We start from the raw sequence: 19,155 nt of genomic DNA on the forward strand, positions 1-19,155 counted from the left end.
AGATAACTTAGATAGCCAATAATAATAATAATAATAATAATAATAATAATAATAATAATATTTAAATCTACCTATGTTTGGTAAAATAGTAATAATAATAATAATTTTACTTGATCAATTACATGGTTTTTTTTATATATTACCTTGTTTCTTCGTGACATGTTAGATAAGATGCATTTTAAATTTTTAATTGCCAAAAAGATCTTAACCAAAAGAAAGAAAAAAAACATTTAATTTGTGTTTTTTCAAGTAATAATCCATACGTTCACAAAGCAACCAATGAAAAATATTGTCTGGTCAGAAGCAACCAATGAGGAATAAGTACACAGATTAAAATTATTAATATCCATCTTAAGTTTACTAATTTTTAAGATATCTTATTTTTTTTTAATTAATAAACTTCCGTTAATAACCGTTGAAATCTTGGATCGGAGCCCACGTTCACAAATCATAAGGACCCAACAATGTAATCACATCATTCACTTGCATTATATAAACCCCCTTTAATCATTCTTCTTTTCGCATTATTCCAAATTCAGTTTTCTCCCGTTTTCATCTCCCATGGCTCGCACGAAGCAAACTGCTCGCAAGTCCACCGGTGGCAAGGCCCCTAGAAAGGAACTCGCCAGGAAGGTAAATACACTTTCCTGCTACCTAGGGTTTTCATAACTATTCCTTTCTGTTTTCGTTTTACGATTGTGATTTCAAGTGATATAATCCTCTTTAGGCTGCGAAGAAATCTGCTCCAACAACATGTGGAGTGAAGAAGCCGCATCGTTTTCGCCCCGGAACTGTTGCCCTACGGTAACACTACTGCGTGCATTAACGACGTTCTCCTATCTCTCAAGTTATTTGATTTCATCAGTTTCTAATGGAACAGTTCTACCTTTTTTGTTTCAGTGAGATACGAAAATACCAAAAGAGTACCGAGCTTCTGATTCGCAAGTTGCCATTCCAGCGTTTCGTTCGTGAAATCGCTCAGAACTTCAAGGTCTTCATTTTTTTTTTCAAAGTTTCTATTTTCACATGGTGATGACAACAAAAAATTATTAAATAATTCGATATATTTAACTAAATTGTTTAACATTACAGGCGGACCTGAGGTTTCAGAGCCATGCGGTTCTTGCACTTCAGGAGGCAGTGGAGGCTTATCTAGTGGGACTCTTTGAGGACACAAACTTGTGTGCGATCCACGCCAAGAGAGTTACCATTATGCCCAAGGACCTTCAGCTTGCCAGGCGTATCCGTGGCGAGCGTGCTTAATAATTATTAATTAATTAGTTTGTTTTAATTTCTTTTGTTTCATTCTGAAATTCTATTCTTCTGCTCTGCATATTTTCCCTTTCTTTTATGGTAGATATTAGGATTCATAACAAACCTATAATGTGAACATTTCGTTCTTGCCTTCCTTCGTCCTCTATCTCTCTCTAGCTATATATATACACACACACGTTCGTTTATCTGTTTGTCAACTTCTCTTTTTGTTAATATTTAATTCGTTTTCACGCAATTCTCTTTAGGTTAATCATATTTTTACCAGGAAAATCCTGTAGTTTTTTCTTTTTTTCTCGGGTTATATAAGAAGGTGGATATCATATGAAAATATATCTTTTTGACAGAAATATCCATTTTAAAAGCGAAAAAAATTAAAATAACATAAAAAAAACTAAGAAAAAAGGATAGTTGATACATATAATATTATATATTTTATTATCAGGACTGCTAGTACGCCAAAGAAAAAATTGAGAATTTGATTAGTATTTAAATTGGTTTTTTTTATATTTTTTAATAATTTCTCACAAATATTTAAAAATAATAAATATATGTTATCATACATAATCATAAATATATGTTATCATACAATTTGTCAACTAAGAAGATAAATAGTAAGAAAATATATATATCTATCTATTTATACTTATATAACGAGAATATGAGAAGGTTTGGTGTTTGATTATTTTTCTTTTTTTAAAATATTTTTTATTATATATAATTTATAAAAGAATTATTTTACCATAACTTAAACCCAAAATCTTTTAATTCAATTATAAACAATTTACTATTTCAATAAATCTTACTTTATTAGATAAAAAATCTTTTAATCCCGTTCACTTTTTTAGATGATAATTATTACAATCAATATAAAAAATTATTATTATTATTTTAGACTTATAATAGTGTATTAAAATTAAATTTTATTTAATAAATAAAAAATAAATTAATGTTTACTGATACACTAGTATAAATAAGTCAATAACAAAATGAAAAAAAAATAAGTCTCAAAATATTCATTATATTTTATAGGACATCTAATTCTTTTTATCTAAAATATACAAAGTAAATAGATTCTTAAGAAAAAAATTAGATATTTTGTATTTTAAAAAATAAAAAATATTTTATATTTTTAATTAGTTAATAATTTTTTAAAGGGGCGTGCTACACATACAAGCAATAAGGCCTTACAAGTGTTACAAGCCCCAGCCCACAAACATTCCATATGCGCGTGTATTGATATTGAATGGAGCGTAACATCACGCACTCCCACTCAAACGGTTACGCTTCTCTTCGTGTAAACCGCCCCTTAATGGAAGACTCTTCCACTTCTCAAAGCCATTCAGAGAAAACGCAACCCTTCCATTTTTGAGCAACATTCGAAACTCAAGATATACAACTCGTCGCTAACATTCGAAAACTCCATCAACACACCATAAAACTCTCGATCAAGAATCTCCAGAGTAAACAAAGGTATAATACTCAAGGTACGTTACATTACTATTACTATTCCTGTATATTTTCTAGATTTCGAACTAGGTTTTACTGTTCTTCTACGTTCTTCTAGTTTTTACTGTTCTTTTTGCTCTACGTCTCATTTTATAGTTTTTAATGTTCTAGGTTTTACCGTTATTCTTGTTTCTATGTTACACTATTCTTCTTCGTTTTTGTAGGTGTTACTGTTCTTGTAACTCATTTTTGGGGATATATTCCGTAGTTTGGTGGGTATATATGCAGTAATTTGTTGGGTGTATATGGCATAAAATATTGGGTGTATATTTCTGAACTGATATATATATATGGGTGTATCTGAATCATATCTATGGGTGTATATGGATTAATTTGTTGGGTGTATATTGGTTGACCTTGTAATGTTGCTTGATATTGATGCATGTTTGAGTGACACCTGACTGATATATATGGTTGTATCTGATTCATATCTATGGGTGTATCTGACTGATATATATGGGTGTATCTGAATCATATATATGGGTGTATCTTACTGTTATCAATGGGTGTATCTGACTCATATATATGGGTGTATCTTACTGATATCTTTGGGTGTATTTTTCATTTCAGAGAAAATGGCAGCGAGAAACCAACCTGGAAGAAATGTAAGAACAAATATATGTCTTACATGAAATCAGTTTTATATAATAGAATTATATCTGACAATAATTTTATTTTTGTTTACAGCAAACAAAAGATCTTAAGTGTGCAACACATCTCTTAAGTGATAAATTCAGAAATATGAGTGAGGAAAAGAAAACAATTGTGAGGGATTTGAGATTCGGTGGCTTGATGCACATCCCACCACTAAGGGTGCATCACCAAGTGTTAAGGGAGCTGGCTAACAACTTCAAACTAGGGGAGAACAGACTGAAAACGGAATACGATTCTTTTAAAATAACACCAAGAAAAATAGGTGATGCGCTTGGCATCAATGCAACAGGTAACTCGCTAAAAACTATAGGTGTATATTAACTGATGCTTGGGTGTATTTAAGTTGATGCTTGGGTGTATTTGAACCGACTTTGATACTTTGTTGTGTTCCTTTTTGTAGGAGATCTATTTCCTCAGAAAGTCGATTATAAGAAACTTTCTGAGGATGAGAAAGTAATTTTTAGAAGATTCCAGGGTAAGACCCTCAAAAGTCTTACAGATGAGATGATGGATATTGGCGTTGGTAATGAAGAGGATTTTCATCCTCTATATACAAATGGTGTTCCTTTTACCAACGACAATAAACAAAATCTCGCCTGTGCACCTGGCCCCAATTTTTGAAATGACAGCATAACGGAGCGAAACTGGGGGCATGTTTTGACCTTTATGGTCAAGGGCATAACCGACTACAAGGAGAAAAAGAAGAAGGCAATTGATGGCTGCCTCTTTGCCCTGATGATAATTTACTTTCATCTTTCTAAAAACAAGGGCAAGAAGAAGGCTGAAAGACCGCCAAAATCCTGGATTGCCAACTGGAGTAAGGAGCAGTTGGTCGAAAGAATGAGTGCAGAAACAGAGGAAATTTTTGGTAAGTGAACGTAATATGTTGGGTGTATTTTATTTACCTGAATGCTGCTAACTAAAATATCTAATGTTTCAGGGGATTGTAAAGATGGCGAAAACAAGAGAGAAAATGAAAAAAATAGAGAAAAAAAACAAGAAAAAAAAAACAAAAAAGGAAGGCGAGTTCAACATCATCTTTGGAGATAGAAACAACTGACAGTGACAGTTCTACCTCTGAGTCTGAGACTCAAGAAGACTCAGAGGATTCACCAAGAAAATAATCCAGCAAAAAAGAAAAAAAGTAAGTACCATACTTAGGTGTAATTTCTTTGTCGAGTTGGGTGTATTTTGTGGAACTATTTGGGTGTATTTTGTTTATCAAGTTGGGTGTATGTTGTTAACTAAGTTGGGTGTATATTATCGATTAAGTTGGTTGTATCTTGTGCATTCATTTAGGTGTATTTTATACTTTAGTATGTTCTAAATAATGATTGTTTGCCTTCCAGAATGGACTCCAGAAAAAGAAAGAAGAGTCAAGAGGATTCAGATTCTGATTCAGAATCTGAATCAACTGATGAGTAATGTTCTAAAATTATTACTCCTTTCTTTTGGCCTCATTATAAAGATTTTGTGTATTAACTGAAGTGTCTCTTATTAACTTATAGAAGCGAAGAATCATCACCGGTGGAGAAGCAAAAGAAAAAGAAAAAGACACAAAGAACACCAAAAAAGTAAGCACTTCTTTGGATAATATTCTGTAATAAAATTAATTTTTTATTTCTGATTCATACTTGTTTTTTCCACCCAGAACACAATCTAAAAAGAAAAAGGTTGTTGTTGAGCATTCATCTCCTGAAGAAGATCAATACTGTGATGGGTACAGTACCTCGTAAGCTATATTACCGTTTATCATCATAATTATTTTTGTTAACATCTTCTTTTATGAATGTAGTGAGAGATATGAAATAGGAAGTGAAGATCTAGATGAATTGTTAAGGGGAATCGATAAAAAATCTGCTGCAGAGGGGTATGTCTTGTTGGGGTGTATATTTCAGATTTTAGTGTGTTTTCTTTGCTAATAATTGTTTCTTGTTATCGCAGGCAGAACGAAGCTGACCTGCGATCAACAGAAGGTCGCTATGTCTCCTCTGAAACGTAAGAAGCTTTATTTAATAAAATCTTGTTATCATGATTTGGGTGTATGTTGTTTATTAAATTGGGTGTATTTCGTTTGTTGTGTTGGGTGTATATTGTCCATTTAGTTGGTTGTATCTTGTGCATTCATTTGGATCTATTTTATATCTATATCATATTTTTTTTGAATAACATGAAATCTGTTTAGAATACCGGATGTAAACTTGGGAAGTGATGATCATTCCTCTCAAGGACGCACAGAACAAAGTAGTGTAAACAAGCAGGCAGAGAGCATGTAATTTCTCTTTCAAATAACCGTTACTTTTGTTCTTCTATTACCTTCTACTTCTAATTCTGTATATATTTTTTTTAGAAAAAAAGCCCTTTATTATTTTATTCGAGAAAAAAAAGGGAGGAAAAAAAGCAAAAACTGCAAGTATGTAAGTTCTCAAAAAACAAAGCCTGTCTTCCTTTTGAATTGTTCGGGTATATTTATTGACTTTCTTTGGGTGTATTTTAGGTTGAGTCCGGTTCAACAGTCAGCCAGTGAGCCAGCTGATTTGAATATGATGGTTGTGAGGGAACAGACACCGTCGGAAGCACTTGCAATGTGAGTTTTTCAAGCATATTTCAATCTTATAACCTTATTATTTTCAAAGGCGTTGTTAACCTTTCATTTTTCTTCTTGTTTAGAGTTCCTATTCAAGTTTTTGTGCCAGTGTCCCAAACAACCACTGTGCCGAAATTTCAAGAAACACCTGAGACAGATTTTGAACCAACCCCTCTTCTACAAATTGAAGGAACTACAGAAACGTAAGAAATAGTATTATTTGTTTAGAGTTTGGGTGTATATTGGGTTACAGTTCGGGTGTATATTTGGTAACAGTTTGGGTGTATATTGTTCCTGAATAGTTTTTTTTACGCCATGATTAATTTGTGTGTAACTGTGCAGCACTCCTGAACCCCCCAACAACTTGAAGAAAGCACACCCACGCTTCCCCCAGCTCCAACTAAAATGTAAGTTCATCAGACTGAAATCAATCTTTGCTTATCATCCATATATTCTTATTCTTATAATACGTTATACATGATGACGCAGTTATCCAGTCGCAGAAGACGCTGCTGCCCTATTGATGATGGCACGGATAACATCGTATGTTCCTAGAACAGATCAGATACCATCATTCAGCCTTGGCCTCACTGATTCAAGCCAAGAAGAAGCATCAACGCAGGAGGGAGCGTCAACGCAGGAGGCAGAAAGGGCAAAATCTCCAGAAGCTGCAAATTTGCTAGAACAATTAGAGAATTTGGTAGAAAAAATAGCAAAAAGTGCAGCGAAAGAAGAAAGTAAAAGTCCACAAATTCAAAGGGAGACTGGGGGAGAAAGTTCTGGGAAGTTTGAAACTCCTGCGGGAATAAATGAGAATACGGATGATATGAAACATAAGTGCTACATCTGGAGGACGCGAGTGAAGACATACGCGAATGGCACAACTAACGAGTATGAGAACATGTGCACTCTAATGGCCCAAGATAAATACATTTTGACAAAAATGCACATTGCATCACTCCAGGCAGCAACTTATATAGGAGCTGATGTAATATTAGAATAATTAATATTTTAATATATTAATACTGCTGTTTTGGAAAATAGGAAAATTAATGATATTATTTCTAATTATTGGATTTGAACATTTTATTGAAAATAATTTGTGAAATTGATGAATAAATAGTATTTTATATATTATTATTGTTGGATTATAATTTATTTATAATTACTATATTATTCCTATTTTTATTTGAAATTACAAAACTACCCCTAAACTTAATTTTACCACAACCCTAATTTCCAAATTGAAACAAATCCAAACCCTGAAACCCTAACCCGGTTACTCATTTTCCCCCAAGACCCAGCTGTAGCACACAATGTTTCCTTCACCCAGTAGCAGTAGCACACACAGCTTTCCCCTTCTTCTTGAACGAAAGAAAAACGAAGCAGAAAAAGGGAAAGAGAGATTGAGTTGCGGTAGGGAGGAGAAGAGAAAAGGGAGGGGGCTGGCACTGGTGAGGGCCTCGCCACCGCCGTCGCCGCCGAACCGATATACATAGAGAACCAAATAGGGAAAGAGGGAGCTCGTGCCTCATCGCCATCACCTATGGAGCCACGAGCTTCGCCCAGTCGCTGCCACATCTCGTCGAGGAGGAAGGCCGAGACTGAGCGACGCTGGGAGAGAAGAAGACGCGAGCTGGAGGAGCTGCGTTCAGTCGTCGCTATCGCGCCACTAACCGCCACCATTCCGCCGTCGCCATCATTGGGGTTCTGCCAGGAGAGAGGAGACGCACAAGGAGGAGCCCGACGTGCGTGAAGAAGCAGGGGAGAGGTCCGAGGCTGAGATAGTTCCCGTTACTGCCGTCTGCCTCCGTCACTGCCGATCTGCTGCTCTGCGGTGCTTAGCTGAAGTTTCTGCAATGTTTCTGGAGATTTGTGGTTGCCGGAAGACACCGCTGCTGTTGCTGCCGAAGGAGGAGACAGCCTTGCCACTGTTCGGGCCGCCGGGAGCAGTCCCGTGGCCACCGGAACCATCGCCGAAGCTTCTGGCTGCTTCTGCCGCCAGAAAATGCCACTGTCGTCGCTGGAAAATTCCATCGGTGAGGGTTTTAAGTTGGTTCTCCTTCCCGTTGAGTCTCTGGGAACCTCATTCTCACTACATGTTGTTCAGGTCACCACTGCCGCTTGAGGTGGGTGCTGGGCTGCCGCCGAACCGGTTCGGAGACTGCCGCTGTTCGATTCACCATTCCTTCTTTGTTTTGGTAAGCATTTTCAATTTGAAAGCTCTTTAGTTACTGTTCTGTTATCATACGCCGAGGTTTTGCGGTGTTAATTGCTATAAGATTGAGTTTCGATTGTTGTATATCGCGATTAGAGTTGCTGTGGTTACTGCGAAAGTGGCTTGGAACTGAGGATTGCGGTTGTCGGTGATTTTGGGTTGAGATAGAGGGTTCCTGTGACGCGTTTGGGTTATGGTTTTGCGTATTAAAGTAGGGACTTTTTTTGAAAACTATGTTTTATATATTGGAATTATTACATATAGATACTGATGTGAGACAATGTATATTTGGTGATTGTATCAGTCTTATGTATTGTTTGATTGTCTTGAATGATTATGAATGTTTGTTTGACTGGATTGTTGTGCGGCTTTGTGAAATGGAATGTTTTTTAAGTTGATCCTTTTAAAGATTTGAGATCGAGTTTAATCCGTTGGGAATTGATTTGAGTTGAGTTGATTTTCTTGATAATGTGAAAAATAGAATACACTTTTAGATTCAGCCGGATTTGCTTTAATTAATTTGGTTTTGATAAATGAATTGTTGCTGAACTGTTTCTTTAAAGTTTTGGAAATAAGTTTAATCGGTTGATAATGATTTGATTTTAAAACGGTTTCCTTGAGATATGAAAATGAGGTGACTGTTGGATTTAGCTTGCTCTTGAACTGATTTTGGGTTTAGACCGTTGAAAAGGATTGTGGAACGGTTTAGTTGGGACCCAAATCGGGTGACAAAGTCCAAGTTTTAGGGGAGGTGCTGCCGAAATTTCTATAAAAATCCTAGACTTCTTTTGAAAAGTTATTTAGAAAAGTTTGGATTTGAGAAATTGTATTATTTGATTTATTAAGAAAATATTTATGTTTTCAAGTATAATTTATTTAAGAAAACTATATGTCTTGAGTTCGACTTATTTAGAAATGAATTATTTTACCATTTGAACCACTGAAGGAAAGAATTATGTTCTAATATTGATTTTAATATAAAAAAGGACTTTTGCTCTTGGTTGGACTTAAAGATTTCGTTCAGAGGAGCTTTTAGTGATTTTAAAGGAAATTGGACTTTTGATTGAATAACTACGTTTGAGACATTTTGGAAGAGGTTAGAGAATTGGTTTCAAGAAGAAATTTGAAAGTGGTTTGATTCGAATGGACTGGTTCCATTTCAAGTGAACTGATTTTGGATTGGGTTGGAACTTGTGATTTTGTATGACTAGGTTTTATAATAAATTCAGTTTTTATTTACTTGAACCAAGAATCTATAATTTTAAGAGTTTCAATGAGTTTTTAAGGAATTGAGATAGGTTGTCCTTCCCTAAAGACTTGAGACTCTACCGAGGGACTTTGGTTATAAAATTCCGTTATTGGATGGATAATTTTGAACATTTCAAAATAAATCTTTTAAATTGTCATGGTTTTTGGAAGTTTTGAAAAGAGAATGTCGAGGGTGGCTTTGTTTTTAAAAAGGAAACTTACTTTGAGTAAGAGTGGCTTATGAGCCTGAGATGATTTGAGGAATGGGAACTTAAAAGTCAAGGCTAAAAAGAGTTGAAATTTGATTTCAAAGTGAAGTGAATTAAGAACAAGTGATTTATGGCTTTGAATAATGATTTTATGAATTTGATGATGTTGGATGGTGGAAGTGCTATTTTGTTATGAGCCGGAATAGCTGTATATGATAATGAATTGTGGCTGATTGCGAAATATGTTATGAGCTGGATGGCTGACTATGAGTCATGAATTTGAGCCGAATGGCTGAAATGAATGTTGATTTATGGCTGACAATAAATACATATATGCTGAGTTATTGATATTGTGATTTTGCACTTCCAACTATCTGAGATATGAGTTTTCCTGGATAGAAGCAGTGGCTAGCCACCACGTGCTCCAGGTTGAGACTTGATACTCTGCTGACCCTATGTCGTAAGTGTGGCCAGACACTGAAAGTTCTGGATGAGCTCGCCCCCGTGAATATACACCAGTGAGGGTGTTGGATGTAAATTATGATTATCTCTTGTGAATAACTCGAGTTGGGGATGCACGACAGAGGGATAGTCCAATGTTTAGCTACCAGGACTTGTCAGGTTGGTTTTATAACCGACAAATGATATCATCAGCCACAAGGACAGGCATGCATCATATGCATCTATGTGACATTGTTTGGGTGTGCATATTGTACTTGGTTTGCCTTTGTGATTACTTGTGATTATCTGCTAACTGTTCTACTTGCAGTAACTATATGTTTGTACTTGAACTTTCCTATTTGTGTTTGCGACTGAGACTCTGTTAGACTGTGGTGATTGGTTGTTGTTTGGGTTGTTTGGACCTAGAGCCGTAGTTGATCATGAGATGGGCCGAAGGCCATGTTGGTTGCTGTTTCTGGTTTAGAAAAGTATGAAAAACTAATCTGGTTCAGTATAGCTAAACCTTTTAAAAGGCTTTTGAGTTTTTAAGAATTGAACAATTCGTCTTTCAGAAAAGGTTTCATATTTCTCTTTTATAGTAAACCGTTGCTTTTGAAAAGATACATACATTGGTTATCAATCACTGTAACGATTTTATCTCGCATATTGCAACCTATAGTGAGAACCCTTTCGAGGATGATGTTCTCACTCCCCTACAAATTTTTCTTTTCAAGATATGGACGCAGAAGTCACGAAGAGTTTATATAGTTGTTGTCATGATGTTTTGTATTGCTTTAGTTATTGCTTATTGTTCCCTCGCCTTTACCTTTATATATTCTGTAAGAGGGATAGGAATTGTATTGGTTAACGCTTGTAAAATTATTTTTATATATATGTATGTACTCTTTGTGAGTTTTTGTAAGTTGTATTGTATGTATGGATGTACGTTACATAACAAAAGTATTTTGGAGTGGTATTGCGGTTTAAAGTTTTAAACAGGCTTATATTTTAGTATTAAATAGTATAAGAGTCGTCGTAATGTCCGAGCTATTAGAGTCGGCAGCTAGAAGCGTGAGCTTTGATAGCTAGGGTGTTATATTTATACATTTAGATATTCAAAAGACACAAAATTCAATTCTTTTAACAACACTTCAACGACTCATAAAAGTTAACACAATAAATGATTATAGATCAAAGTGATAGACAAGATTGAAAGTTGCGATAATGGTACTTGCTGATAATTAATTACGATCGGGTGAAGAGAAGGTGCGAGGAGAAGAAGAAAATTAGAAAGGAGAAAAAGGCAATAATAGTGTATGATAGAAAATAATAGTGTGTGATACAATAAGAAGATATAATAAAAGTATACATTAATAATTTAAAAAAATAATAAAATTAAAGATAATTTAATAAATTGAATATAAAATTTAAAAAACAAAATATTTTTTATCTATTAGAAATATGAATATAAAATTAAAAAATATTTTTTTTATCTATTAGAATTATGAATAAAGATAAAAAAATACTTTGAATATAAATTTTTATCTTTGCTTTAAATTAAATACTATTAAAAAAATAAATAAATAAACTTTATAATATTTATAAATAATTATTTTATAAATATTTATCTTGATTTTATTACACATAATAATAATATAATAAATTTTTTAATATCTTATTTAATTTAAATTTATAATTTTTGAACGTCCTAAAAGTTAAATAACTAATAAAATTTCTATATTTATTTTTAAATATATTTTTTTAATTTTTAAATTATTTTATCAAATCTATAATTAATTGAATTAATTAAATTTTTTCTACTATATTAAGGAATCAATTTAATTGAATAATCTTGAAGCGTTTATATAGTTATTTTTATAATAAATAAATCTAACAATTTTTTAAGACTCAAAAAGTTATTAATAAGGATATGTACGATGAAATACAAAAATTTTTGTCAGGTACACAATTTTTATATTCTCCTATTTTGTTTATTAATTATTCTTATAGTTTGATATTTAAAAATGAAAAAAAAATAAGCATTCTCATTTTTTCTGCTTTTTCATTATTTATAGAAAAATGAAGACCTTTTTAGATTTATATCTATATTTTGGCCTACCACTTAAAAAATATGAAGACAAATATAAATATATATGACATTTAAGTAAAAACTATCTTTTGTAATAATTAATATGTATTTTGGTTTATATATACTTTTTATTGTGTATTTTTATAATTTAACATTGTAAAATTTTTTTAATAGTAGTTTTAATTTTAAGAAAATATGATATAAATAAGATCATGTCAATATCTATAACAGTATTTAATGGCAAAATCTGTTTTGGTGTCCAATTTTTTTTTAATTTTGTCTTTTCTAATAATCTACCCCACTATGTCAGTTATTTTACATTAAAAAACTTCCACTATTTCATCTTCTCTCTTATCACATACATTCACGTTCTCTCTTATCTCATTAATTCACATTTACGGAACTTCTATCATTATCTCTTACCTCCTTTACTATCTATCATCTCAGATTATTGTTATTGCATAATAAAAAAACTTTTTTTTCTTATCCATTTTCTCTTACATCATTCTCATTTTACTTAAATATACCGTAAAATTTAATATAATTTGCCTGAAAAAAGTTAAGTAATTTTTTTATCTTATAATCATTTTATATTTTGGGATTCAAAATTTTATATTTTTATTTTTATTCAAGGTTTATTTTTATGTTTTATTTTAGTTTCATTAATAAAAAATATTAACATTAGTTTTAATATTTAACCTTTAGGATAAATAAAAAGATGGGACTTTTTTTATAAATTAGATGATTGAAAAACAAATTATTATAAAAAAAGTTAAGTCTATTTTTTACTGTAGAAATATATATAATTCACTCTTGAATTTAATAAAAATAAATATATGCTTATTTAATTTTTTAAATTTTACATCAATTATTAAAATCATGATATAATAGATGTACTCCAATAAAAAATGAAAATAATTTCATAACTTTTTTTTGGAATGAAACATAACTCAATAATTATAAAATCTAATATAAACAACTATAGATAAGTAAAATAAGTAATAAAAAAGGACATAAAATTTAACTTTTTTTTATTTAGTACAAAAATAAATATAGTAAAATAAATCATTGTTTTCATACATAATGACATAAAATTTAACATTATCCTTCTCTAGAGTTATCTATTTTTTTAGTTTTTATCCTTATTTTTGTACTTTATTTTAATTTTATTAAACCAAAAAGTACTAATGTCATTTAATTTTAATTTTTAACTTACTAATTGCCTTAGCAAAAAGCTAGTGTTAGTGGAAACAAGAACAATTAACAATCCAAAAATTATCACTAAATATTGGACATTACAACTCTAGTACCTCATATGCTCATTTTTCCCAAGCCAAGAGGTAGAAATTTACTTCATAATCAAAATTGACATTTCCACAAATACTTGGCGGACATAATCATAAAACAAGATAAAATTGAAAAAATGCTTGAAACTATGAGCAACAAATGATTAAAAGTAACAATATTAACTTAACCAAGCATATAATAATCATCAATCATCAAATTCATCAACAAGAAATCAAAATTACAAAAAGTATATATATTAACAATATATCTTTAACTACAAGAAAGAGTAACAAAATTATAGCAATAAAAGAGAGCAATTAAGAAATATTTACAATGGAGGTTAGTAAAAATCCAAGATCAAAAATGAAAATAGCACTTGGAATATAAACCTTAATAAAAATCTTAAGAAAGTTGAGAGAAAATTTAGAGAAAAACTAAACCTAAAGCCTCCTAAAGCTATCTAATACTACTCCTAATGATATGCCATGTTTTCTCAAGTGTTGCCCCCTCTATATGAGCTCTAGGCCATCAGATTTGGGCTTCCAAAGCCTTTCAAATGCGAGTCACGTGACTTTTTAATGAAGGCACGCGCTGGTACCTGTGCGTACGCACAAAAGGCTGTGCACACACACACTTCGCAAAGCTTTTCTCCTTTATTTTTTTCATATTTCCTCCTTCTTGCATGTTTCTCTTCCATTCTTGCCAAGTCATTCTTACATATTACATCTTAAATCACTCACCAAAAATATCAAGGTATCAAATGAAATGCAAATAAAACAACAATTGATTAAATTAAGCACAAAAGAGAATGTTTTCACAATCAAACACAATTCAGGAGGAAACTTAAAAGCATGCTATTTAAGAGAATAAATGCAGGTTTGCATGATGAAATCCACTCAATTCCAACCAAAAACTACCATCAAATATGGATTCATCAGTCAACTAGCTCAATGCCTGGAATGGCCTTTAGCTCTATGCCTATAGTTGTACTTGAAGAAGCGTTCATAGCATCTTTAACCTTTATAATTTATAGTTGATTTAAATTACGTTAATGATGATGCTTGTGACATTGGTGACAATCGTTCCTTCAATGAGCTTACGAATGCAATGGCTGCTTCTCTTGTGATGATCCCAGTTTCAACAAGGGGTTAAAAACCAGATTCTATGGAAGATGCACTGCGGGATGATGAGGATGTGGAGTCTGCCATGATAGATGAAGATAGCGACGAGGATTTAGGGAGCATTCCAATCGGTCAAGGTGACCCCTTGAGTTCCAGAGCGCAACAGTATCCACTGCATTTTTTTACTTTAAACTTGGAGGCCATAACGTAACAAGATTTTTCGGACGTAAAATTTGGATTTGGAAGAATAGATTCGTATGATATATCGGCTCCAAGTGAGTTTTAAGTTGGACAACAACTTCAAAGTAAAGAGGAAAGTGTGCTTAGGGTCAAGAGTTATAGCATTCATCGTAGGCTTGAATATAGAGTGCTAGAGTCAGATCACATCAAGTAATATAGAAAGTGTAAAGAATTTGTAAAAGGTTACATTGGTTGATTCAGATCATTCTTGATAATGAAAAGATACTTGGGAAGTCAAAAGATATAATAGACCTCACACATATAGAATTTAGGATTTAAAATTTAGGATTTAAGTCAGATTTATATTAGAAGGTATAATAGATCCTACTTCGATTTAATTTAGCAGTTTTGCTGCTTACTTCGATTTATAATGTGAATTACTATTAGTAAATCGAATTGCCCTACTTCGATTTACCTTGTCCCATAGTTGTGGCTAAATCGGTTTTCAATGTACCAATTTACTAAGGTGCAAAACCAAAATCGAAGCATTCTCTCCTTTACTACCAAATCGAATTTGTCACCTACGATATACATAAAATATGAATAGAACACACATGTATGCAAAATAGAATTAAGACATCTGCGTAAATTTGAGTCTTAAACTATTTATTTATATAAATTACCCTTTAATTTAGTATATTATATAATAAATGTATTCATTTATTTTTTGCGTAGGTTTAACATTAACCATTATTTAAGGTGATTAGTTTAAAAAAAATCTACTTTTCTATATATGCTCTTAAGTGATGACTGAAAAAAATAATAACAACAATATAGTCTCATCCCCAAAATATTGTTACTCACTTTGATAATATGGCTTCAACAATAATATTTTTACATATTTGTTTCACATATTGTAGCTCAACATATTCTTAGATATTTGTCTAGGTTTTTAGGAACTATAGACATAAATAAAGATATAATTATTTTGGTTAAACTTTAAACCTTAAAGTAAAAAAAATTGGCTAAAAAATTAAACATAACCAAATGCCAAATTATTTTTAGGAAAAATGACCAAAATAAAATATTTGGCCTTTAAATTTATCGAAATACAACTTTTACAAATTATATACAAAAATATAATTTTTCACAAAACTATGTAAACCGTTAGAGGGGTCCTACAGATTCTAAATGAATGTAAATCGCTAGACCCCTCCAACGGTTTATGTTGGGATGCTAAATGGCTAGAAACCACAGTAGGGATCTTGCGGTTTCTGTGTAAATACGAAATATGCATAAACTGCGACAGGGGTCCAGCAGTTTATACTTGCATCAAAATTCACCTATATATACCAACCAAGGAGGAGTGGTGTGATAGTAGAGAGTCATTTTCATACCTTCACAGATGGATAATGAGGAGAGTCTTTTAGTTCTAGTCCACTGCTTTAGTAAAATCAAAAAAAAGCAAAAGGCACGGTGATAAGTTCACTGATAAAGAACCGATGAGCGTTTTTATCCATTTAACAAATACTTTGTCAGAACTAAAGATGAGTATATTGCAAAAGGTAGGGTTGTGTGGGGCCAAGTGGTTGAAGAAGGTGTTCAACAAGATTTCACTTGAGGTTGTATCAACTGGTGTGCAGTATGAAACATTTGTGATAGGGTCGGACGAAGACATGGAGGTTTTGTTTCATTGTTGGCACAGTTTTCTGGAGGTGAAAATACACGAGCTGTATGCCAAGTTGGAAGATGGTGTCGACAGTTCCGGGGCATCAGCATCAAGTCGTTGTGATTAAGTTTTATGTTCTTTCTTTATTTGTTTTGTTGTCCTGTTTTAGTGTATTATGTTGTTGGTATGAATGTTTAGCCCATGTTGTTGATTTCATTTTACTGTAATGTGGTTATCATTTGTGTTTCTCTATGTTAGTTGTGATTCTTTTGAGTAAAGTTTATTTCATTTGTTCATGATTATGTTGAGTACAAGAAACTAACTTCATTAAATCAAACTATCAACCTATGATTCGGCAAACAAAAATTCATGAACATAGTCATTCTCACACAAGAGTACATCTTCATAAACATAAATAACCATACATAAGACATACAAAAGTCCATGAAAATAAACAAGGCACACACGAGTACATGTTTGTAAATATAAATAACCATAAATAAGGCGACACTGGATAACTCTCTTCTCCCTACGGTCGGATGTCTGTAAATACGTAGCCCACCTGAACGAAGAGAATGTTATATGAATGGAAAATGCTATTTGAACATTAAAATTAGCCACTAAAATTAGCCACTAATATATTTATGTATAAATACATGTGTGGTTTAATTTATTTTCAATGTATATTTATATTCTAGTATGTATTTTATACTGGTGGCTGATTTTGGTGTACACATAGCGTAACCCTATATGAATATATAAACTGGGAATAACTTAGTTAATAACTAGAACCCTAAAAACTAAAACTGAAAGTCTAAGTGCCCATATATCGATACCTGGAAGCCAATGGAAAAGAAAAATCGTCAAATCCCACAGTCTGAGACTAAGGAACCGCCAGAAAATCCAAGACTGCAATAGTTGGAGCGAGCCGGCCAAGTTCGTCACATTTCTGTTGACAACCCGACACATGCATCAATATAGCCAGGCCAATGCTGCCAAAGCCCAATTATAACTGTCCATCTCGTCAAACCTCGCCACAAAGGGCAACCACCGAATATGAACCCGATTTCCACTATTGTCACCGAACAACTGAGTGGATAGCAGCATCATAATGTAAGCCCATGCATATATCCATACGGTGTCCTCAGTAGCATCCTACGGCAGCACCCTAAATCTCTCATAGAACCAGGTGAAGTGGACTGTAAAAACTTTACCTTATTTGGTGGGGCAAGCTCGCCAAATAGTTCCTGAAACAACTCCCAAGCGGGTCTGCCATCATATATCAACTTCTCGAAATATGTAAGGCACCCGGATACAGATAAATTATCCACGGGCAACCCTAACTGGTATGCAACATCCTGCAGCGTGATGGTGCACTCCCCAAATGACATGTGCAAGGTGTGCGTCTCAGGACGCCACCTCTCAATGAATACGCTGACGAGTGGCTCATCCAACCAAAACCACCTCGTGTTGAGCCTCACCAGGTGGTCTAAACTTGTCCTCTCCAGATATGATATGATCCTGTCATGCAGAGACATGTTCTGTTGTCTCCGGATACTATAAATACACTTACTTGACTGTAGCATGTGAGAGAAATAACTAAAACCAAATGAAATTCCATCACTAATAACTTTAACCTATAGATACTAAACAAGTTCCAAAACAAATACTAAACTTATCATTTTAAATTCAAATTAATAAAGATTAAATATAATACTCAAATCTTTAATTTAAAATAAACAAATACTAAACTTATAATTTTACAATTTAAATCTTAAATTTAAAAAGCTAAACTACAAAATTTATAATCTTAAAATTTAAGAATGCAGAATACAAGCATTAGGTTTAATTTACAAAATTTAATCCGTAAGTTTTAAAACCTTAACAACTAAAATTATAATACTTGAATTTAAACTTACATATTCAAAAGTTAGAATTTTAAAACTTAGTTTTCAAACATGATACTTAAACAACAACCCTACAATCTTTGCAATTTGAACCCTATATCTCAAACACAAGAGGATCATCATTCTACTTAAACTTTTGGTCCTTTCTCTAAATTTTACATCATTACTTTGAAATCTAAAACTGATCAATCCTAAATTATGTGTTCTAACTACCAAACCTGAATACTATATTTAATGTTATATGAAATACAATAAATAAAAGAAAACAAACTTACCTCTTCGTTGATGCTGCCGGCTATGTGCGCAACGCCGTTGAGCCGGTAAAGACTGTGTTCGTCCGCCATGGTCCCGGCCCGAAAAAAGTCAGAATGTCTTCCTCACCACACTTTCCTCTTCCCCTCTCTCTAGAACGTCTCTTTCCCTCGCTAACAATTTCAAAGTGGCTCAAACTGAATATTCCGAGACTCCCTATTTATACTAGAGCATAAACCGCTGGACCCCTTCGCGGTTTATGCACGTTTCCACTTTACACAGAAATCGTGAGACTCCTATCGCTGTTTTTGGCCATTTTGCTCTTCAACGTAAACTGCGAGAGCCTTACCACAATTTATGTATATTTCGAATCCGTAAAACTCTTCTCGCAGTTTACATAATTTACTGAAAAATTGTATTTTTGTATGTAATTTGCAAAAGTTATATTTCGATAAATTTAAAGCCTAAATATTTTATTTTAGTAATTTATTCTTATTTTTATATATATTATA

General features: G+C 32.7%; 1 protein-coding gene across 1 annotated transcript; it reads left to right on the plus strand.

Moving 5' to 3' along the window:
• The first annotated feature begins 476 nt into the window (after positions 1-476).
• On the plus strand, positions 477-1,460 carry LOC112705620 (histone H3.3). Its single transcript, XM_025756495.3, has 4 exons — positions 477-633; positions 728-804; positions 901-991; positions 1,093-1,460. Exons 1-4 carry the CDS (start codon positions 562-564, stop codon positions 1,261-1,263), a joined length of 411 nt encoding a protein of 136 aa, XP_025612280.1. The 5' UTR covers positions 477-561; the 3' UTR covers positions 1,264-1,460.
• The last annotated feature ends 17,695 nt before the right edge of the window (positions 1,461-19,155 follow it).

The sequence above is a fragment of the Arachis hypogaea genome, chromosome 8 (assembly GCF_003086295.3).
Source record: "Arachis hypogaea cultivar Tifrunner chromosome 8, arahy.Tifrunner.gnm2.J5K5, whole genome shotgun sequence".
NCBI lineage: Eukaryota > Viridiplantae > Streptophyta > Magnoliopsida > Fabales > Fabaceae > Arachis > Arachis hypogaea.